General features: G+C 58.1%; 1 protein-coding gene across 1 annotated transcript; it reads right to left on the bottom strand.

Annotated features, from left to right (window-relative positions):
- Window positions 1–3,411: 3,411 nt before the first annotated feature.
- SNTA1 (syntrophin alpha 1) lies at window positions 3,412–16,683 on the bottom strand. The gene is made up of 8 exons (XM_071446735.1): window positions 16,375–16,683; window positions 13,953–14,138; window positions 6,716–6,914; window positions 6,436–6,643; window positions 6,237–6,367; window positions 4,785–4,981; window positions 4,523–4,710; window positions 3,412–4,278 (listed from the first exon to the last, which is right to left on the bottom strand). The coding sequence occupies exons 1-8, from the start codon at window positions 16,637–16,639 to the stop codon at window positions 4,186–4,188; spliced, it is 1,467 nt and encodes a 488-aa protein (XP_071302836.1). The 5' UTR covers window positions 16,640–16,683; the 3' UTR covers window positions 3,412–4,185.
- Window positions 16,684–22,164: the final 5,481 nt, after the last annotated feature.

Here is a 22,164-nt window from a genome sequence, read left to right as displayed (position 1 = left end):
GGATTCAGCCGAGGCTGAGAGAGAAATCCTCCTCATTACAGCCTCGGGTCCCTACCATTTAACACAGCTTCCGCCCTCCCCCAGGGCTCCCTCCTGGGGAAGATCTCTCCTGTTTACACCCATCAAATGCCAAATGCAGTTTTCTCGTGCCCTGACGGGGTGATGTGGGTGGGATGACACAAACTCCAGGTGAATATTGACTTTCCAATGACACTGCTCCAGCCCAAACACCACCCTCTGCACCAGGCAGCCGAAGGGGGCCGGCATGCCAGCGGTGCAGCAGAGGAATTATTTGATTCCCCTGCCCTGCAGCATGCTGTCTGCCAGGAAATTTTCATTTGGTCTCTCCAACTCGAGAACCAATTGTAAATGTCAGTGCTAAACACTCAGATTTAAGTGTTGGGTTGTCTTGTTTGATTACAGCACTGAAAGGTCAGAGCTGACTAATGGAAGTACAAGCGGTGTCAGGAGGGAAACTGTGTTCTGATGGGGGTGAGCAAACACCTGGGGACAACCTAATCACTCTTCCTGCTGCATCTCTCTCTTCCCTCTCCAGCCCCTTCAGTCAGGGCTGTTTTTCAGGTCTTACAACCTGGAAAAGCCATTTCTGGGGAAAATTCCTGCTCGTGACGTTGCTGCCGGGGATGCCGACAGCGCTGGGTTTCCCTGTGCAGGGAACAGAGCTCATCTCGCCATGGCCTGGCTGGATCCTCTCCCAAAGGGGAAGAGATGGCTCCAGAATTGGGCTGCTGTCACCCCCACTGGCATCACCCACCTGTCCCCATTCATGGTTCAGGCTTTGATGCCAAAGTCTCTGTGCCTCCACTTCATTCCCCATTTCAGGCCTGCTCTGGCAATCAGCATCCCAGGAGCTGCACAGAGTAGAGAGCAGATCAGGGCTGTTTTCCCTCCTCCCTTGCCATTCCCCACCCCTCACACCCCTCTGAATTCCCCTTGCCCTGAGCTGTTCCACTTGTGGTGACCAAATAAAACTCCAGCTGCCTCAAAGTGACTGAGCTGAGGAAATCTGCTTTAACCTGAGCCCATTCCCATCATTCCAGCTCTGCAAGCAGAGTTCATTATATTTATTTTAAAAATATTAGTCCATCTGCCTGGTAGAATAAAACCCTTAGGAGCTTCTGCTCTTCTCCAGAGAGCAGTGTGGTGGTCCCAAGCCATCCTGCACTGGGATCCAGTCCCTGCTGCCAACCCCAAAATCTTCCCTGGGCAGAGAAATTCAGTGATTCCAGATGTCTGAATGTTTCTGGACATTTACATCAATGGGCATTGGAAATTTTAGGAAAACTAGGAGTGTTAGGGAATAATTGCAATGGTTTTTCCCCAAGACTCTGGAGTCTGTGATGAACACTGGCCTCGATTTTATGGTACCAACCTGGAAAATAGCCAGGGTCCCCAGGGTGCTCACAGCACCTCTCCAGACATCTTCCCAGGAATCCAAGATCCTGCTGGATTTTTCTCCAGGCTTTTTCTCCAGGCTGATCCCCCCCAGCTCCCTCAGCCCCTCCTGGTACTCCAGACCCTCATAGGAGGCAATTGTCTAATTCACAGGCCCCTTTGCAGGAGCATCCCTGGGAAAAGGATCCTGTTAAGTGAAGGATGGTGCCAGAAGGGTGAAGAGGATGAGAAACCACCATGAAATGTAGAAGGGGAAAAAAATCCACATACCATCACCAAATGCAAAGAAAGCCAAGAAAATAAATATCCAACTCCAAATGGAGCTATTTCCTCCCTGGCTCAGGGATGGAGCAGCAGCACTGGGAAAGTCAAAGCAGTTTGTGGTCCATAAGATTAATAGGAAATCTGCTCTGGATTGGGAACGATTCCCTCTTTTATTGCAATGAACCCCAAAGAGTAATGGCTGCAGGGCAAGAAGAGGAAGGTAAATTGCAGTAATAATGTGTTTCCTTGTGCTGACATGCTTTTGATCATAGAAAAATACACCATCTGTTTCTAAATTACTTGTTGTATTGATTTAACAGTTAAGAATGGGGGCGGAGGGGATCTCTTTTTTTTCTTTTGCAAATCCATTTTGCGAGGGCTCCTGGAAATCTGACAGTTATGTGCAATAAGGAGTAAGGACTTGTTCATCATAAAAGATTCCTGCTGTCAGCCATGGGGCTGTGCTGGGAGGAATGGGACATCCCCTTCCTCTCCATCAGCCTGTCCCCAGGAGCTGTGCAGCTGAGGGCTGATGTACTCAATAGGAATTATTTGTTACACCAAATAAATTCTTACTGTGCTGCTTGTCCCCTGTATGGAAGGGCAGGCCCTGGCACAGGTGCCCAGAGCAGCTGGGGCTGCCCCTGCATCCCTGGCAGTGCCCAAGGCCAGGCTGGACAGGGCTGGGAGCACCCTGGGATGGTGGGAGGTGTCCCTGCCTGTGGAATGAGATGAGCTGTAAGTTCCTTTCCAACCCAAATCTGTGGTTCTACAGTTCCTCCCTGCCCAGATCACACACACCTCACTGCCCTTGTTGCTCTCTATTTCTATAGATTTCCTTCCTTTTCATGGAACTCCTCCCCCTGCACCCCAAAGGCTGCCACAGCACCAGGGTCCCTGCCCTGGGGAGCAGCTCAGCCATGGCAAAAGCACCTGTGTCACCCCAATTCCTCCCTCAAGGCTCCCCCCTTCACAGGGCAGCAGGGTACCTGACATCATTAAAAACCACACAATGAGAGGTCTGGGTTGGAAGGGAACCTAAAGCCCAGCTCATTCCAGCCCCTGCCATGGCAGGGACACCTTCCACTATCTCAGGCTGCTCCAAGCTCCATCCAGCCTGGCCTTGAACACTGCCAGGGATGCAGGGGCAGCCACAGCTTCTCTGATATTATTTTGCTGCTAATCAGTTGTTGTTCCTCTGCCTGCAGCCTGAGTGTCTTAGTCCCTGGCTAATGGCTTTCCTGGGAGACTCCAGGTGCCCCCATGGACAGGGCCAGTCCAAAAGGAGAAGGTTAACCCAGAACTTGGCAGTGCAGTGATGCAAACAGAGCCCTTTCCTGTGCTCCCAACAACTTTCTAAGCCTCTGCCACTGCTCAGCTAGGCAGCTGCTCTTACAGGAAAAATATAAAACACAAAACATAACTTTCTTGAGTTTGGAAATGACACCCACCCTCCTGTGAGCATCCTAAAGTGTAGGGAATCCAAACTCATCTGGTATCACCAAAGCTATTGCTGCCATCAGCATGTCCTTCTCTGCCACTCCCAGCACAGTTTTGGGCACCTTAAAGATGTTCTGTCCCCACCTGAACCCCTCACAGTGTCCCCAGCACCACCAGGCAAATCCCTTCCTTCCCCTGGTGGAAAACACCCCAAGGCTCAGCCCAGGTACCACCCACAAATTGATTTTCAACTTCTCCAAGTGAAAGCAGGAGACAGATCTTGGTTCCTGCTGGTTGTGATCTGCAAAGTTTATTTAACCCCCCCAAAAAAGGCATTTCCATGCAGAATCTTTTGGTTCATAAAAGAAGTCACTCCACAGCAGCCACCTGACAACCCTCCCTCCCCAAACCGGGAAATAAAGTGACCCCAGAGTGCACAAAACCAAACGAACCGTCCAACTCCAACAGAGAAAAGTGGTTCCTATCATTCCATACAATATGGAAAAATTTGGCAAATACAGCTGATCTTGCAGTTCCTGTCCCTCAAGCACTTTAGAGCTGGTTTGGTCTCCAGCCCTTGGGTTGCCTGTCTGGAAAAAAGACACAGGGGGTCCTTGTGCTGCAGGACCTGGGGACTCTCCCAGGGGTCCAACCCAGGTGTGGAAGAGCTGCCACATCAGCGTTTGGAAGTGGGCAATATAAATATAAAACATGGATACAAATGGGTTCTTTGTACAGAAAATATCATCTCTCAAGGCACTGGGGTGATGGCCACCTGTCCACTGGTGGGCTCCCAATGGCTTTCTCCAGCCACCAAGGAAGGAGGAGAGGAAGGCACCGGAGAAGTCCTGGTGCTGCCATCCAAGAGGGGTTTCACCCCACAGCTGCCCCCAAACGCCCCTAGAGGGGTTTTTCCTGGCTGGATGGTGCTGTTCCTTGGTGGGGTGACTGATCCCATGGGGGCTGCAGTCTCCTTGGGATGCCTTGGGGCTGGGTTTGGCCAGGAGGGAGGTGCATAGATGGGCCAGGGGCTCAGGCTGCTCCGGCCACTGCTGGGCTCCCTCGTCACGCCAGCAGCCCCAGCCGGGTCACCTTGGCCGACAGGAAGGAGTGGATGATGAAGACGATGGTCTTGGGGCAGGAGTGAAGGTCCAACTGCTGCAAAAAAGGAAAGGAGGCATGTTTGTAATAGGGAGGGCTGTTCCTGCAGCAGCCAGCTTTCAGCCAGGTACCACCCAGAGCTGCCCAAACCCACCACAGCTTTACTGGGGCCCTGGGAAGGGCTGTGCCCCCTGGCTGGGGTGGGCAGACAGAGCCATGGGTCACCCCTGTGCCAGGCAGGATGGGTGCCATGAACAGGGTGGGTGCTCTGTGGGTGCTGCTGAAGGCAAAGCCAACTCACAATCTCTCCCTCTGGTCCACCAAAGTCCAGGTAGAGCATCTTGGTGCCATCATCCGAGGACATCTGCAGCTTCTCGAAGGGCTGCTGCAGCAGGATGGTCCTGCTGAGCCCGGGCTCGCTGGTGGAGATGGTGAAGCCCTTGTCGATGTGGACGGTCAGGGTGCAGTCCTGCCCCTTCCACGTGCACGCTGGGGACAGGGACGGGACAGGGGTGAGCCGGGGGGTCCCGCCGCACCCCCCGCCCCCCCGGGCCCCCGCTGACCTGTCGAGACCTCCTGGGCCAGCTCGGCGGCGCCGTGGGTGCCGTCCACCAGCAGGCGCGTCCACAGGGCGAGCTCTCGGGGGCTCTCCAGACTGAAGAGATGGGTCTGCACGCCCAGGCGGCCGCCAGCGCGCAGCGCAAAGGAGCGCTCGGCCTCGTACAGCGCCGAGCCCTTGGCCGGCCCCGAGTGCACCAGCCTGCGGCACGGCCAGCGCTCAGCACCGCGCCCCGCACGGCCCCGGCACTGCCACGGCACCGAACCAGCACCGCACCCTGCAGCTCACCCCGCACCACGCCAGTGCTGGACCGCCCCAGCGCTGCACCCCTACACCGCAACATCCCAGCGCCAACACAGCACCGCACCCCTGCACTGCCCCGGCACCGCGCACCCAACATCCCAGCACTGCCCATCAGCACCGCACCGCCTCAGCACCGCTCCTCACACGGCTCAAGCCCCGCTTCGCATCCCGCACAGCCCCAGCACTGCCCCGCATCCCGCACGGCCCCGGCACAGCCCCAGCACTGCCCCGCATCCCGCACGGCCCCGGAACAGCCCCAGCACTGCCCCGCATCCCGCACGGCCCCGGAACAGCCCCAGCACTGCCCCGCATGCCGCACGGCCCCGGAACAGCCCCAGCACTGCCCCGCATCCCGCACGGCCCCGGAACAGCCCCAGCACTGCCCCGCATCCCGCACGGCCCCGGAACAGCCCCAGCACTGCCCCGCATCCCGCACGGCCCCGGAACAGCCCCAGCACTGCCCCGCATGCCGCACGGCCCCAGCGCCTCACCCTGCTCCACTCCGCGGCGGTTGCGCAGCGGGGCCGCCAGGGGGCGCTGCAGCCCCGCGGATGAGGCCCCGCAGCGCCCGCGCTGGAGCCGCCCCCGGAGCCGCCCCCGCCCCAAAACCCCGCCCCAACCCCGCCCCGAGACCACGCCCTACACCCTGAAACCCCGCCCCAACCCTGCCCCGCATCCCTCCCTCAAAACCCGCCCTGAAAACCCGCCCCGAAACCCGCCCGAAATCCCCGCCCCATCCCCGCAACTCAGCACCACTGAGCCCATTGCCCTGACACCACCCCGGACACTGTCACCACCACTGTGCCCATTGCCCTGACACCACTCCGGACACTGTCACCACCACTGTGCCCATTGCCCTGACACCACTCCGGACACTGTCACCACCACTGTGCCCATTGCCCTGACACCACCCCGGACACTGTCACCACCACTGAGCCCACTGCCCTGACACCACCCCTGGACACTGTCACCACCACTGTGCCCACTACCCTGACATCACCCCTGGACTCTGCCACCCACCCTTGGACACTGTCACCACTTTGTGGGTCTGACACCAGCCCTGGTTCTGCCCTGACTCCCAGCACTGCCCCCAGGGACTGCCACCACCCTATCCTTGAGCAGAGCAGGAGGGCACTGAGCTGCTGGCCCCTACCTGGTGGCGATGAGGGGGTAGCTGTGCGTGGGCTTGCCCAGCGCGTCCCGGCTCTGCGGCAGGCTCCCGTACAGCAGCAGCTCCTTCTCTGTGAGCACGGCCAGGAGGTTCCTGGTGCCGGCGCTGGGGAGCTGCAAAGGGACTGGGTCAGGGCCAGCGGCAGCATGGTGGCACGGGGTGGTGGGGGACCGGGGGGTACCTGCTCGGTCAGCCAGCCCACGTGCTTGACGTCCCGTCCGGCCACCGTGCCAGCCCCCGCCAGCTGTGCCCGCAGCTCCTCCTTCACCCGCGGCAGCAGCGCGGCCGCGTTGGCCTGGATGGCGCCGAGCCACGACTGCGCCGTGGCCTCATCCTTGGCCCGCAGGAAGAGGGCGACGCGCCCGTCGGCCGAGCACACCTCCAGGTACCTGCAGGGACACGGCCCCGGTGAGTCCCTGCCCGCCCCCGGCTCCCCGGGGCACCGCGGTGCCATCACTGACCTGTGCTCCGGGTCGGTGGGGAGGCACTTGCGGGACACGTAGCACATCTTCAGAGGGACACTCCGGCTCTCCCGGAGCTCCCGAGGGGGCAGCAGCGGGGACGATCGCTTCTGCTGGGCAGCGGGAGAGGGGTCCCAGCTGACTGTCGCCCCTGCCGAGGAGTTCTTGAAGTAGGGCGAGATCTCCTTCATGTACTTCACTGGAAGAGAGGCAGCAGCGCTGAGGACACGGAACAGGCCAGGGCAGCCTCATCCTACCCTGCTGAAACCCCCCCACTCTCCCTGCACCAGAGCTGCTGACCTCTCCATTAGCTCCCCACAGCTGGCACCCATGCTGCTGCAGGTGGCACTGGTGGGCAAGGGCACACAGGGAGTGACACAGAATCACAAAATGGTTTGGGTTGGAAGGAACCTTAAAGATCATCCCATTCCACTCTCCTCATTCCATTTATTGGGGATTTCCAGAGCATTAAAGGGACCTTCATGCTGGCACATTCATGTCAGAGCTTGTAGGGCATAAAGGAAGATGTGTGCAGATGTCAGTGGGGCTTTCCTGCATGGTGCAGGGGGATGGAGCATTGTGTGGCTCTAGGGAGGATGGAGGATTTGTACACCAGCCCCAGGAATGGAAAGGGTCCTGCTGGTAGGGACAATTATGGGAGGCTGTGGCCTCAGTGATAAGAGCAATTGCTTTAGGAACAGAAGAACATTGCTTATCATAGAACCACAGAATAGTCTGGGTTGGAAGGGGACTTAAAGCCCATCTCAATCCATCCCCTGCCATGGACAAGGACACCTTGCACTGTCCCAGGGTGCTCCAAGCCCCGTCCAACCTGTCCTTGGGCACTGCCTGGGATCCAGGGGCAGCCACAGCTTCTCTGGGCAAGCTTCTCTGTGCCAGGGCCTCAGCACCCCCACATGACACCTGGAACCCTCACAGTATCCCAGCCCCACCAGTGCAGCCTGGGGAGCTCTGCAAGAGGGATAAAAACTATATTTTCCCCCTTTTTCCTTGCCTTTAACCCAGATCAGTTCACAGATCCAGGCCTGAGCAGTTCCCTGGGGCAGCACACACAGCCAGGGGTGGGGAATGGGAAAGAGTCCCAGGCCAAAATTACACAGTCCAAACTGTGCTGGTACAGCCAGTCCCGCTGCCAGCTGAGGAACAGTGCTCAAATACCCTGGCTTGGCCCCAGGAAAAGCCCTGGAGAGCGTGCTCTCTGCTTGCACAGCCCTGCCCTGTGAGCCTCAAAGCAGGGACAAGAAACCAGTCCCCACTGAGCCTGGCTCCAGAGCCAGAGCCCTCAGAGCCATGCTGGGATGGCAGCCGGCTCCAGAGGTTTGGGGAAAGGGGGAGATGAAAGGCACCACAAATTGATGGGGCCCCACAGCCACATCCTGAAAATGAGGATGATTGGCAATGCTGGCTGAAAAACTCCAGCTGAGGAGGCAGGATGCCAGTGCTGGTGCTGCCCTGGGGCAGCGAGGGACCAGCCTCTGACTCCAGGGAAGGGCTTCCCTTTGGAGGCCCTTTGGAAAAGACCATGGAACAGACACGTGCCTGCAGCCATGTCCCCAGCCATCCTGGCTGGTTCCACTGCAGGTCCAAGGCAGCAGAGTGGGTGGCAGGATGGGGGACACGAGCTTGGCTTTGCAGCCAACCCCTGTGGGTGTCTGGATGGGCACAGCTCCATCACTGCAGCCGAGCCACAGCAGCCTGATGTGCTGCCAGAAAGGAGCCCTTCTGCCACCAGGAAAGAGTCTGCATGCACCCACTCCCAAACTTCACCTGGCCACAAGATGGGAGATCTCCCACCCATCTTCCCTTGAGGTCACAGCCCCAAGGCTGCCAGAGCTCCAGGAGTGTTTGAACAATGCTCTCAGGGGTGCACAGGGTGAGATTGTTGGGATGTCTGTGCAGGGCCGGGGCTTGGACTGGATGATCCTGGTGGGTCCCTTCCAACTCGGCCGCTTCTGTGCTCTCCCCTTTCATTGCTATCCCATGAGCTCCCTAAACCCCCTAAACCCCGATAGGCCGGCAGGAGCTGCGTGGAGCTGGAGCCCCGCGGGTGCTGAGCGGGACACAGCTATAAATGGCCACGGTGCTGTGCCACGTGGGCCGGGTCACCCCGCGGTGGCCCCGGGGCCAAGGCGGCGGCGGGGGGCCACCAGCCTCGTGCCCCGCGCCTCCCGTTACAAAAATAGCCACGTTCCCGCAGGCATCCGAGCCGCGCTGCATCTCACCCGAGCCATTAATCTTGGCAGCGGGGACCTGCCATTATGCCGGTGCCTGGGAACTAATTGGAGTTCAGAAAGATGCCATTGAGCCGCTGAAACCCGAGCGGCGTCCCTGCGCCAGCCCCTGGCTCCCCGGGCACGCGGGGGACGTCACCGGCATTAGCTGGGCGGTGGCGGGGTCACGTCCCGAGGGAGCCGCGGAGGACAGGGGCAGTGCCCAGTGCGGGACAGGCCACGGAGAATGAGGCAAAAGGCAGGGTCTGATGTCTCGGCTACGTGGCTTTAAGGAGGCTTCAGGCTGGTCGCAAAGCACGGGGGGTCCCGAGCGAGCACGGGGAGCTGGGAGGTGCTGGAGGCTGTGACACTGCCTGGCCAAGGCCAGGTCACCATCCCATGAGAGCTGCTGTCCCCTCCAGTGACCCCAGCACTGGCTTCACAGCGGGCTGACTTACACTCCTGCCAGTCCCTTCACTGCAGTTGGTATTGAATGGATTAATTAATTACCTCCATCTCATTAAAGCAAACAACTCAGACCATATCATGCATCGCCTCTGCTAGTGGTAACTGTAATTCTTGAACTGTTTTTTGTTTTTAATTACCACCTTGCAGTGCTGGGGTTCCTGCCTGCTCCCTGGCAGCCTGCACCCTCCAAAAACCCCTGGGCAGCAACACTGCCTGGCTGCTGTTGATTGAAGTCACCTGCAGCAGGCACACAGCCCTGGGGGGCTGCTGGGCTAATCCATGTGGCCACCAAAGCCATGTGGGCTCTCCAGGGAGGGAGCCTGTCCCACTGATCCTCTCCAGAACAGAGGACAGGGGACAAATAGGACCTACCTTTAACTGCTCAGGGCTTTGCACCAAGGAAAACTTTATTTTAGGGTTTTAGGGAACAGCTAAAGTCTCTGGGTGCGCAGCCACCCATCCCATGCCAGGATGGTGCCTCTGCAGGGGCCCAGGTGGTGGCACAGGGGCTCCCAATCACTGGAGCATCCCATGTGTCCTGAACCCTGGAGTGAGCTGCACCAGGGACATGTTTAACCAAAGGCCCTGGCTCTGCCTCTGTGTTGCAGCTATTTTTTTTCTCCCTGGTATGCCAGAAAGGGGCAGAACCATCAAAATTCCTTGGTTTGACTTCTGGGGTAGAAATTCTCCCTCCCCATCAGCCCATTCCTCACAAGGATGGAGAACAATCACAAACCAACCACTCCTGGCACCCTGGATCCTGAGTCAGCACAACCTGCCCCATGCATCCTCACTGCTCAGAGCCAAGCCTGACCCCACAGAGCTTCACTGAGGAGCCACAATGATTCCTCCAGGCAGGAAAACAGACATGGACACCCAGAGCAGGGTCAAGAACACCCTCTCACTGCTTGGGTCACCAGCACACTCTGCTTCAGCCTGGAGATCATGGTGTGGATTCAAAGAGGAGGTTCCAGATTCCATTTCTGGTCAGGAGTAGGATGGTGCTGCTGTTTCTTCTGCCATAATCTTCCCAACAGCATCCACACAGCTCAACAAGGCCATCATATCAGGAAATCTTCCATAGAGCTCCTGGAGATTGAGTGCTGGCCCTACAGAGATGCTAATCCCACCTCCAGCTGGTCCCTCTCTGCCTCAGGATTAATGAGCCAAAATTGGCATGTTAAACTGGAGGGCTGAGCAAACCCACACCCCAAACAGACACCCTGAAATGACCTGCCAGCTCCAACCCCATGCTCTGATGTGCTTCCAGAGCAGCCAGCACAGTCCCCAGCACCCACCCTGGGACCATGCCCTGCCCCTGGCTCCAAGCATGAACACGGCAGCAGCTCCTGCCCCAGCTGCCCCAGCTCAAGTCCTTCTACCCCAGGGAGGAAGATGCCATAGGGTGCTGCAGGGTGAGGCTGCTGCTGTCCCTCCTGCCCCAGGATCCTGTTCCAGCACTCAGTGCCACATTCCATGCCCCAGCTCTTTGCTAAACATTCCCCAGTGCTGCACTGTCAGCAGGGAGATCATGGGACAGCCCTCTGTGTTTCCAGGGAGGAGAAACAAACCCAGGAAACTCCCCAGGGAAAGCAAAGCTTCAGAGCAGAGAGGTGTGGAGGTGGCAGATGTGCCCCATCACCTCTTGGCATCATCCCCAGGGCAGATCCAAAGCCCTCCTTCCCACAGTTATGGCAACCAGCACTCTGGAGAATCCCCAGCCCCACTCTCTCCCAGCACCCATTTTTCTGAATTTCAAACTTCCAAGCAATTTCTTGACCAAGCAAGTCCTAAAGAGCAGAGACAGCCCCAGGAGCACCCCTGTGGCAAATAAGTTATGGATGTGAGATGTCCACAGCTCCCCCAACTCCTCCTCCCCACTGTTTCCAGTTCTTCCCCCAGGACAATACAGCACAGGGGCCTCACCAGGAAAACCACTCCTGACCCCAGAGCCCTTCCCAGGGCAGCTGGAAGGATGTTCACCAGCCCTCCCCCTACCACGGAGTCTCTGCCATGGAGATTCCAAGCAATGAAAATAAGGGCAAAAAAAAAACAAGGGAAAAATAAGGCAAGGGAGAACGACTCTCCCTGAAATAACAATGTAATATAAATACAGTCCAACTCCTCCTGTAAATACCAAGAGAGTAGTTTGGCACATTCAAAAAGAATCTTGGCAGGACACAGGGAGAGGTATCTGCATGTCCTCACGCCTGGGCAGCAATGACACCCAGGAGCCTGAGGCCACACTGAGCAGCCCAGGGTGAAATCTGGCATGGGGAGGCACTGCTGATGCTCACATTAGAGCACATCACCACCTCCCAGCTCTGCCACTTTGGGGAGTCTCTCCTCACTGCTCTCTGAGGAGGTGCCAGCTCTCCCAGTTTTGTTACCTGCTGCAATGCCACCTGCAAACCTCCCAAAAAACTCCAAACCCTAGCAACGACTGCAGCCAGGAGCAGCAAGGAGTGAACAGACACTGGCTGTGCCAAATACACTGGTTTAGCACTCAGAGCACCATAAGGAAAGCTGGAGTCACACCTGGCAGCATGTGGGGAGCAGAAAGTGGCTAAGTAATGTTAAAGTGCTCTTTTTAAAGCTCAGCCTTCTCCAAGCAGGAGAAGGCAGCAGAGGGTATGCAATTTAACACCCTTCAGGCACTTGAGGCCACCCCCTGCCCCTTGCCCTATCACCTCTCCCTGGGGCAGGGTGTTTGGAAGCCAGCTCCTGGAGAGCCACAGGGGTGGCAGGTACAGGCAGGGCCACCATCTCCACAGGGCAGGGACAGCCTGACCATGGCACAGCCCCATGGCAGAGCTGCACTGTGCCAGCAAACCCAAAACCAGGGAGGGCATGGAGATGGACCACGTTTATCAGTGACATCAGTGATCAGACAAGCAGCAGAGATCCCTTCCCTGCTTTGCCTGGACCCCAAACAACATCAGATACAAACTCATCCCAGAGCTCCAGAGTGCTCTAGTGGGAGCACAGCCCCAGTCTCCTCCCAAGGGTACCTGCTGGGAGTTTGAATTTATTAAGAAGCCCAGCAGGTCATACCTGAGCTCAGCAAGCTACAGCAAAGGCCCTGCCTGCAACTGCCTCCCAGGAGGGGGACCTGGATCCCAGGGGATGGAGGAGGAGCAGGAGGGCTTCAGGGAGGAAATTCTTCTCTCCAGAAAGGGCAGCTCCTCTCCACCTCTGGCAGGAGCTCTGGCAGAAGGGAAACCCACACCAAAGGATGAACAGAAAATAATGGAAGGAGGGTGGTCCAAGAGCAGCGGCTCCAGGCAGGAATTTCACAGACTCACAAAGAAAGAAGCTCTTGTATTTTTCTTTGGTCAGAAAAAAACAACAAAACCACCCCACCACCAACCCTATCTGCTCCCAGCAGCTGTGCAGAGCAGCACATTCCTCCAGCTGAACCGTGGTCCTCAGGCTCCCAGGAGAGGAGGAACCCACAGCAGAAAGGGCTGAGCAAAGCTAAAAATGAAAATCTGGAGCTGAGACAATCTGGGGAAGGCACAGAAAAGCTGGAGCCACGGTGGTCGCTGGCAGCACAGCACACAGAACTGCTTTGTTCAGGGACAGCCCCGAGCACTGCCCCCAAACCAAACCTCCCTTTGGGCTCTGGGAAGGGTCTCTGGTGCCAGGACCCCCCTGTTAAACAGGGTGACCCCAGGGCCTGGTTGGAAGTGAGGGGAGGGGAAGGCTCTTTTCCTGAGGGACAGATCTGGGATGCTCATCCCAGCCTGGCCAAGCTGGCAGAGGGTGGGCAAACATGGACAGATGTGAGGTGAAGGGTAGCCAAAGAATGGAGTCTCTCCCTCAGGACTCCCGTGGTCCCAACCCATCAACCCTCACCCAGTCCTCAAGCAGGGCTTGAGGGACTCCTACAGTGTGCAGCCCCCTCAGGGCTGGGACACACCAGGGACCATCTGTCTGGTACTGAGAGGGAAGGCAGGGAACAGCCTGCTCCAGGGTGGTGAAGGCTGCATCCCTGGCATGGCTGTGGCCTCAGCTTCCAGGGATCCCCTCAGTGGGCAGCATCCCCTGGATGGGGAGTTCCTGAGCAGGCCCTGCCCCACCCTCCACCTGCCCAAAACCCACCCAGCAAACCCCAAGGTGCTCAGCAGGAGTGGGCCCTCCCCACTGGCATAAACCTACAGCAGCCAGGGATGTGGGTTTAAATTAAAACCTCGAGAAAAGCAGAAAATGTTTTCTCTTGCCCCAAGAACTGCAGACGTGGGGGTGATGCTGTGCAATGAAAGAATCCCAAATCCCAAATCCCAGAAACTTGTCCCACACCTCCCACTGCTGCCTGCCTGAGGTCCCACAGCGGGGAGACAGAGCCTCTGGGCACGGAGACAGGGAGATCCCAGCAGTTACCTCCAGCTCTCCGGATGAGCAGACAAATTACTCTGCATATGTTGTTTTCCATTTGAAAGAGTATGCAAATGCAGCTGCAGATGAGATGCCACCCCTGTGTCATCCCCGTACAGGAAGGAGAACCCTTCTGCCCCCATCACATCCTTGTCTCCTACCTTCCAAGATCACTTCCTTGCCCGTCTTCTTCAAGGCCTGCACGGCCTCGTCGTGGGTGGCCTCGGACAGGTCGGTGCCATTGACGGCGAGGATGGCATCCCCCACGAACAGCGCCTCCGTCTGGTCGGCTGCCAGCCCCTTAAAGATCTTGGAGATCAAGATGGGCATTTTATTCTCTCGGCCACCTTGAAACAGAAGAGACAGGGAGCGGTTGTGGCTGTAGGAGCGCTTGGAGGGGTGGGTGGGGAGGGGGATGCTCTGGTACCAGATGGTCCCAGCAAGGCTGAGCCTTTCTGCTGGCACTCAGTGCACTGTGCCAGGTCAGCCCACTCCCCCAGATACCCACAGGACACCTGTACCAACCATAGCTGCCAAAGTACCATGATGCTGTACAGCTGATGAAGTGATTGCTCCAAAACCACTCAGATTGGTCACAGATTATTCACAGAGCGAACACATAACCTGGCCATCTCCCCATCAGTTTTGGCAGGAAAGTGTATCGTTATTTGCATTATTAATCATGTGTGCTGAGCGACTATCCTGGCTCCAAGGACTTCATGATCTCAACACATAAGACAGCTGAATGCTTTTGGAGAGGCCAAAGAGCCAGGGAGAGGTGAACCAATCTGGCTGCATGTTCCTGTCCACACAGCAGCCCTGATACCGGCTGCTCCCCGCCGTCCTGACTAAAAGAATGCTATTCAAACTCCCTGCGGCTTCAGGAGATCAATTTGCACATCGACTTTTGAACCCGCGGGGAGATCTGAGCTGCCTCCGTGCCAGGGCTCAGGGATGCAGCAGCCACTGCCCGTGGCAGCCTGTGGGGATCAGCAGTGCCCGATGTGCCCTGTGCCCGGGGACAGCCTGTCCCGAGGAGTCTCCAAGAGATAATCCTCATCCCAGAGGGAGATGCTGAGCCCAGCCCGCTGTCACTGCCCGCCCCGGGCTGCTCCCAGCCGGTGCCACAGGCATTTCCTCGCTCAGTCGCTGCCAAGCCAGCGAGGGCTCCGGTTATCAGCTGTCAGAGGCCCCGGCGGGGGCTGCTCCGTCCTTGCACCAGAGCTAAGAACCTCTGCCAGCCCGGCTCCCGCTCGGCTCCCCGCTGTCCTGCCAGCCCCAGGCCACGTCCTGTGGCAGGACACTCGTCCCCCCGGGTGACACCCTGCGTGAAACACGGCTGGCCCATGAACAGTGACATGCCAGCAGCCCGGTGAGGAGCGATGCCCTGCCCTACAAGGCTGCCCCACCCTCCACAGCACCTTCCACTGCCCAGTTTTGATGGCAACTACTTCTTTTCCACATACGTCACTGGAAAAGTAAAGTTTTAACTGAACCAAGGGAAGCTTCTCCTTTCCTGGGAGAGCCACAGAGCAAGCAATAACTTGGCAGCCAAGGGGCGGTTACGAAAGGGGGTTTGTGCTTCCCAAAAAAAGGGCTGGCACGCTGGGGCACCCTGCAGACACGGCCAGCAGTGTCGATCCAGTTCCAGCACCCGCACATTCGCATTGCAAAACCTCCCCGCTTCAAGAGGGAGCCGGAGGCTGCGTCTGTGTCCCCTCAGAGCTGGAAGGAGAAGCCACGTCAGGAGGCGAGAGCTGCCCTGTCAGTGCCCCCGGGGCGGCCGAGCCCGCTGCCTCTCACAGCCACGCTCCGTGACAGCCCTGTCCCTGTCTCCCCGCTGCCCTTTTCATCCTGCTTTCACAGCTCCCTACACGCTCGGAGCCGCGTGAAAATCAAAGGCAGGCAGAAAGGCAGGAACGCCATCACTGCCCTAAGAAGTTTCCAGCCTGAAGTTCAGGCGAGTCACCAAGGAGCGGGATAGCTCGGGAGGGAAAACAGCCATTGAACAGGGAGGCTTCCCGGGAGCACACATCTTCAGTCAAACCCGAGCGCGCTGCTTTAACACCGCACCCAGCGCCGGCAGATCTCCAGGGGCTTTTACATCGCTCCCTTCGTTTTGCTGACAGTTTTAAAGGGGCATTTCCCAACTAAGGAGCACGGTGGGACAAGGACACGCCGGCCCAGCCCTCACTTTGGCTGCAAAAGGGCAACTTTGGTGTAACCGGGTGCCCCCCTGCACCCCAGCTGCCCCGTGAGACAGCACCATACCCGTGTGTCCCCTTCGGCTCACAAACCCTGAGGGCCCTCACCCCGGCGGGGGCACGGCGGGCAGGCACTGGCCGGTCACTCCTCACCCCAAATCATCGCTCTTTCCGTAGGCTGGCAATGGTTCGGGTCCCGTCACTGCCACGTATCCCCCTCCCCGTCCTGAGCTGGGGCTGGGGGCTGTGAGGATCCCGACCCCAGCCTCGCTCCCCGCGGGGTCCGCTCCGAGCGAGCCGCGGGACGGCAGCAGCAACAGGTCCCGGTGCCGATGCCCGTCTCCCCCCGCCGCCCCGGGACCCCCGGGCCCGGCCTCACCTTTGATGCTGATGCCGAGCCCCCCCACGTCCTGCTTGACGACGCGCACGGTGCGCCTGATGTTGGCGAGCGCCTCGGGCGCGGCGGAGCCCGGCTCGCCGCCGTTCAGCTGCGCCGCCGGGGCCTCGGGGCCGGGCCCGGGGCCGTCTGCAGGGCTGACCCCCAGCACGTCCTCGGCCAGGGTGAGCAGGACGCGGAGCCACTGCCCGCTGGGGCCGCGCAGCTCCAGCAGCCCGGTGCGCGGGGCGCGCCTGCCCGCCGCCATCTTCGCGCGCTCCGCGTCCCACACCGCCCCGCGCCGCCCCTCAGCGCCCCGCGCACCGCCCGTCCCACACCGCCCCTCACCGCCCCTCACCGCACCGCCCGTCCCCGTCCCTCACCGCTCCGCACCGCCCCTCAGCGCCCGTCCCACACCGCCCCTCACCGCACCGCCCGTCCCACACTACCCGTCCCACACCGCCCCTCACCGCACCGCCCGTCCCACACCGCCCCTCACCGCCCCTCACCGCACCGCCCGTCCCACACCGCCCCTCACCGCCCCGCACCGCCCGTCCCTGTCCCACGCCGCCCTCACCGCCCGTCCCACACCGCCCCTCACCGCCCCGCACCGCCTATCCCCGTCCCACACCGCCCCGCACCGCCTGTCCCGCACCACCCCTCAGCGCCCCGCACCGCCTGTCCCTGTCCCGCACCGCTCCGCCCATTGCCCCGCACCGCCTCTCCACACCCGGCACAGCCTCTCCCATCACCGCTCCGCACCGCCCCTTAGTTCCCCGCACCGCTCCACGCCCCGTCCCTCCACACACCGCCCGCCGGACCGGGACGGAGCCCCGGGAGAGAGCGGGATCCCGGCCTCGCCCCGGACAGGGCACCGGGATGCTCCCCAGCGCTCCCCGCACCAACTGTGGACGGGGCACCAGGAGGGGACGCGGCTCCCCAGTGCTCCCCATCATGGAATGGGGCACAGGGAAGAGCACAGCTCCCCGGTGCTCCCCGCTCCATCCTGGGACAGGCACCGGGAAGATACGATGCTCCCAGTGCTCCCCAGGACTCCCTCCTCCAGCCCGGATGGAGGGGCTCCAGAGGGACATGGTGCTCCCCAGCGCTTCCCACGCCTGCCCACGAGGGACACAACTCTCCTCTCCACCCTGGGATGGGCACAGGGAGGGACACACGGCTCCCCACTGATCCTAGGACAGGCACCTGGAGGGGCCAGCACTCCTTAGCTCTCCCCATTCCAGCCTTCTCCCCAGCCTATTGGGATGGGGCAACAGGAGAGACACGGCTCTGGCCTGGATGGAGCATGGGGAGAGACCAGGACACCAAGGCTCCAGTGCTCCATCCTGGGATGGGGCTCTGGAAAAGCCTGGTTCTCCCCTCACCATGTGGGGATGGGGCATGAGAAAGGACACTGCTCTCCAGAGCTCCCCAGAGCTCCTCAGTGCTCCTCAGTGATCCCCAGAGCTCCTCAGAGCTCCTCAGTGCTCCTCAGTGATCCCCAGTGATCCCAAATACTCCTCAGTGATCCCCAGTGCTCCTCAGTGATCCCCAGTGATCCCCAGTGCTCCCCAGTTCTCCCCAATGCTCCCCAGTGCTCCTCAGTGATCCCCAGAGCTCCTCAGAGCTCCTCAGTGCTCCTCAGTGATCCCCAGTGCTCCCCAGTGCTCCCCAGTGCTCCCCAGAGCTCCCCAGTGATCCCCAGAGCTCCCCAGTGCTCTTTGTTCTGGCCTGACACAGGGCACCAGGAGAACCTGGTGCTTCCCAGTGCTCCCACCCCATCCTGGGACTGGCATGGGGAGGGACACAGGCCCTGGACAGTTGCTTGTCCCCAGTCTGGCCCTGGACATTTTGGGTGTCCCTGTGCTGGGCTGTCACAGGAGGAGCAGTGGGAGCTGGGCACAGAGCTGTGGCTCATCCCAGCAGCCACAGCCAGGGCAGGAACCTCCCAAGAGTGCCAATGGGTTAAACAAGAGCCAGGCAGGGGGAGATGGTGTCTGCAGACATTCAGACGGGTCTGCATTGCTTTTTCCTTACTTGCCCTGGTTCTTGAAAACCAGAATATTTTTACTTTCTTGGCAGATACCCATTTTTACTGCATTAATTAGGAGTAGAAAATACCTCCAGGAGTAGCAAACCACTCTTGGCACATCCCCTCTGCCCCTTGCAGAGTGCTTCAAGCAGCTCCAGGAGCCTCTGGGACAGGACTACTGAGGTCTCAGCCCCTCTGGAAAGCACAGGGATTTGTAAGAATTCTGTAACATTTTTGGCTGGCTGGGAAGGGGGTGGAGAGAAGCTCTGGGCACCTGAGGCAGGGGGGCTGCAGCATGTGCTGCTCAGCACAGCCCTCCCTGGCCAGGGGCTGTGGCCAGCCCTGAGCATCAGCCTCACACAGAGGAGAAAAATGCTCCCTGGGCTCCCTCCCACGCAGCAGCAGCTGTGGAATTTCTTGAGGTTGCAGCAGAGGAAACCCTGAAGGTTACTTCTTTACAAAACAGGCGCTTTACATATCCCTGATTTTCTCTTTGCTAAAATGTCCGGGGTTTAAGTGACACTTTGCCTTTGCAGTATGGTGCTGCTCACTGTGGCAAGCACTTCTACATCACCCCAAGGGTATTTCCCTCTGATCCCACCCCCTGTCCAGCCCCATTCTGGCTGCCAGTGCCTCTTGGTTTGGGAGCAGCAAGGGGAATTTGGTCTTTCAGTCCCCAAGTGCACACAGAGCTCATTCCCCCTGAGCCACATGCCCTGGGAGCACTCACTTTATTTTCCAGCTAGGGAGCTGCAATCAGCAATTTGTCCAGCTTTTTTTCATTCCCAAGAGCTGCTTTTGATAATTTCAGCCTCTAAGGGCCCATTCCCATCTGAGCCAGCAGTGGGATCACTAAATATCTCTCTCAGTGCAGCAGAACTCAGTGCTCGTTTGGGTTGTTCCCTTTCATTTCTCACTCTGTGCCCCGAGGCACGGATGCTGATAAGCATGGCCTGGATGCATGGAAGCCATCCAGATGGTTCCAACCTTTCCCTGTGCTGCTGCTGGGATGGAGAAAGCACCATGGTCCTTGGATCCAGGTCACAGCACTCTGACTTCACCTCCTTTGGGAAAACAGCCTCACCCTGTGAGTGCAGCGAGGCTGAGCCTCAGTGACCCCAGCAGAGAGAGAGCACATCCCCAGCCACCACTTCTGCCCTGCTTCAGCAATTAATATTCCTATGATGCAGCAATTAATATTCCTATGACAACTTAAGTGGAATAGAGACCCCAGGCAAGTACTGCAGGTGGTGTCTTCTAATGGAAACAGGGAATCCAAAGTGCCCTTAAGACCCTGGTCCCAAACTGGGAGGCTCACCCTGAGCAGGGAGTCCATCAGGAGGGGACAAATCGGGCTGACAGACTGGTGGAGGACTGGGGGCTTGGCTCCAGGTTTAATCAAACACAGGAACCATTTGCTGGCTCCTCTGCACAGCTGGGCCTGGCAGGAGCTGTGGCTGAGAAACTGGGACATGCCAGGATGTTCTTGGAGGTCTCAGTGTCCCCCAAGCAGAGGTGCTGCTGTTTTGGGGTTTTCCTGCAGGCTTGTCTCCCCCAGGCTTCCCCACTTCTTTTTATCCCTTTCCTGTCCCAGGGCACACGGTGAGCACCGGGAGCCCAGCACATGGAGTGGTCCCAGCTCGATTGGAGCCTCCCAAGACACCACGAGGACAATTCCGTGCCGTGGAGCTGCAGGACAGGCGCTGGGATGGGACGGGAGGGCAGAGGGCGGAGGCTCCGGCCGGGGCTGGCCCGCAGCAGTGAGTGAGTGAGCCGCAGCTTCCAGGCATGCCAGCGGCGTTCGTCAGGGCTCCTGTGAAAGCGAGCAGGCGGGGGAGGAGTTGCTTGAAAAATTGCTATTCACAGAAATAGAAACTTCCCGCAGAAACACGCGTGCGTCGGTGACAAAAGCCCAGCTGGGAATTTCTCCTGGCAGCAGGAGCAGTGGGAGGGAAAGGGGCTGGGGAGTGCAGGAGGCTGAGGTGCAGGACTGGGGGTGCTGCCAGGGCCCTGACCTTGGCCCTGAGGGAAATTGCTGCTTTTTAGCTGGAAAAAGCATCTCTTGGCTCCATTATCCTCCAAACGGTCCCCAGGAGCAGGAGCTGGCAGTGTGGCAGCCATGGGCTCTGTGCCCCCCACTCTGAGCCATCCCCTCCAGCAGAGCTTCCTCCGTGGCTGTTGGGATCCTGCAGAGAGTGCTGAGGCCCTGGCACAGGGTGCCCAGAGAAGCTGGGGCTGCACCTGGATCCCTGGAAGTGTCCAAGGCCATGTTGGATGAGGCTTGGAGCACCCTGGGATAGAGGAAAGTGTCCCTGCCCATGGCAGGGGGTGGGATGGGATGAGATGAAATTTAAGATTCCTTCCAATCCAGACCATTGTGGGATTCCACACTTCCCCAGCTGATTTCATGGCAGGTTTCAGCCATCCTGGCATTTTCTCTGCCTATTCTCTCCAGCCCCCTGAACCCTGCCGTTGAGCAGCTATTATTAGTCCCATTTCTTGGCATAGCCAGGAGCTGTGTCAAAGCCCACCAGTCTATTTATAGAGTGCTGTGAGCTGGTTTGTTACTTGTGTTAATTGAATTAATCCCTTCTGAAGAAAAGACTTGAAGAGCTCAAGTTCAGTCTCTGGGACAACATTCCCAAACTGTGGGGATCCAGGCAGCATCTCAGGCTGCTGGATACCCTGACAATTCTTAGCCCTCAGCACCAGGGAAGGGCTGCTGAGCTCAGTGTTCCAGGAATTCATGGAAGGGGATGATACCAACCCTGCCCTGCAGGACTGAGACTCGTGAAACCCTGCAAGGGATGGAAGGGAAATAGCTTTTATTATCTAGATAGATTTTAGTCTTGATATTAACAGATTTAGATATGCAATATGTACTTAACAGATGGGTTCATCCATCACTATGCAGAAAACATAGAAAAAAATGTGATTCTAAAGTACCTGACTTTAGAATCACTGGGATTTCCAAGTCCTTTAGAGTGTTTCTGTCTGCTTTGGGGCATAATTAGTCCGTACAAAGTTTCTTCCATCTCATGCAGGCTCTTCCCTTATGTATTCCTGTTAGATAACCACAATCAGCTGGGCTTTCACAGTGGCAAAATGCTTATGCCACTGCATGGCAGCTCCTATGTTATCAGGGCAGGATCATTTAATCAATCAAGGAACAAGAGACTGCATAGGAAAAAGCAGCACCCAGAAGCTAAAATGATTTCAGAAAGGCAAAAGTTGTTGCACATTAACACCCAGTCACTACCCCTGCAGCTTTGGCTCTCTGATGCTCTTAATACCAAGTGGTATCAGTAGCTGGGGTGTCAATCAGATAATGGACATAAATTATTAATAAAATCAGCACATGACCTGCAGAATGTAAAATCCACCATCATGTTTGCAGTTTGACTGGGCCATTTTTTGGTTTAATTCACAACTTGCAAATGAAAATGCTGTTTCCTTCCTGCCTGGCACTGGGAATAAGCACCTCTTGCACTGCAGAGTTGGTCAGATACACTGCCCATGAATCTGGATTCTGCAGCTCTCCTGGAGTTTTTATAACTCGACAGGTAGAGCTTTGATAAATGTCACCTCTCTCTGCTGCTGCCACCTCTCTCTGATGGCCTGTCAACGTGACACCACCAAGGCTGTGGACACCCCATGCCCAGAGGTGTGCAAGGCCAGCTTGGATGGGGCTTGGACAGCCTGGTCTGGTGGAAGGTGTCCCTGCCTGTGGCAGGGGGGTTGGACTGGGTGAATTTTAAGGT

Source organism: Agelaius tricolor, unplaced genomic scaffold (assembly GCF_023055355.1).
Source record: "Agelaius tricolor isolate 1412-34295 unplaced genomic scaffold, bAgeTri1.0.p SCAF_23, whole genome shotgun sequence".
Classification (NCBI taxonomy): Eukaryota; Metazoa; Chordata; class Aves; order Passeriformes; family Icteridae; genus Agelaius; species Agelaius tricolor.
Note: the sequence above shows the minus strand (reverse complement) of the source record. Positions and strands in the feature narration are given on the sequence as shown.

Coding starts and splice junctions, on each gene's coding strand:
- SNTA1 (XM_071446735.1), bottom strand. CDS start 16,639: ATGGCGGCGGGCAGGCGCGCCCCGCGCACCGGGCTGCTGGAGCTGCGC. Junction 6,368..6,435: donor TGGGCTGGCTGACCGAGCAG/GTACCCCCCGGT, acceptor GTCCCTTTGCAG/CTCCCCAGCGCCGGCACCAG. Junction 4,711..4,784: donor GGCCCAGGAGGTCTCGACAG/GTCAGCGGGGGC, acceptor CCCTGTCCCCAG/CGTGCACGTGGAAGGGGCAG.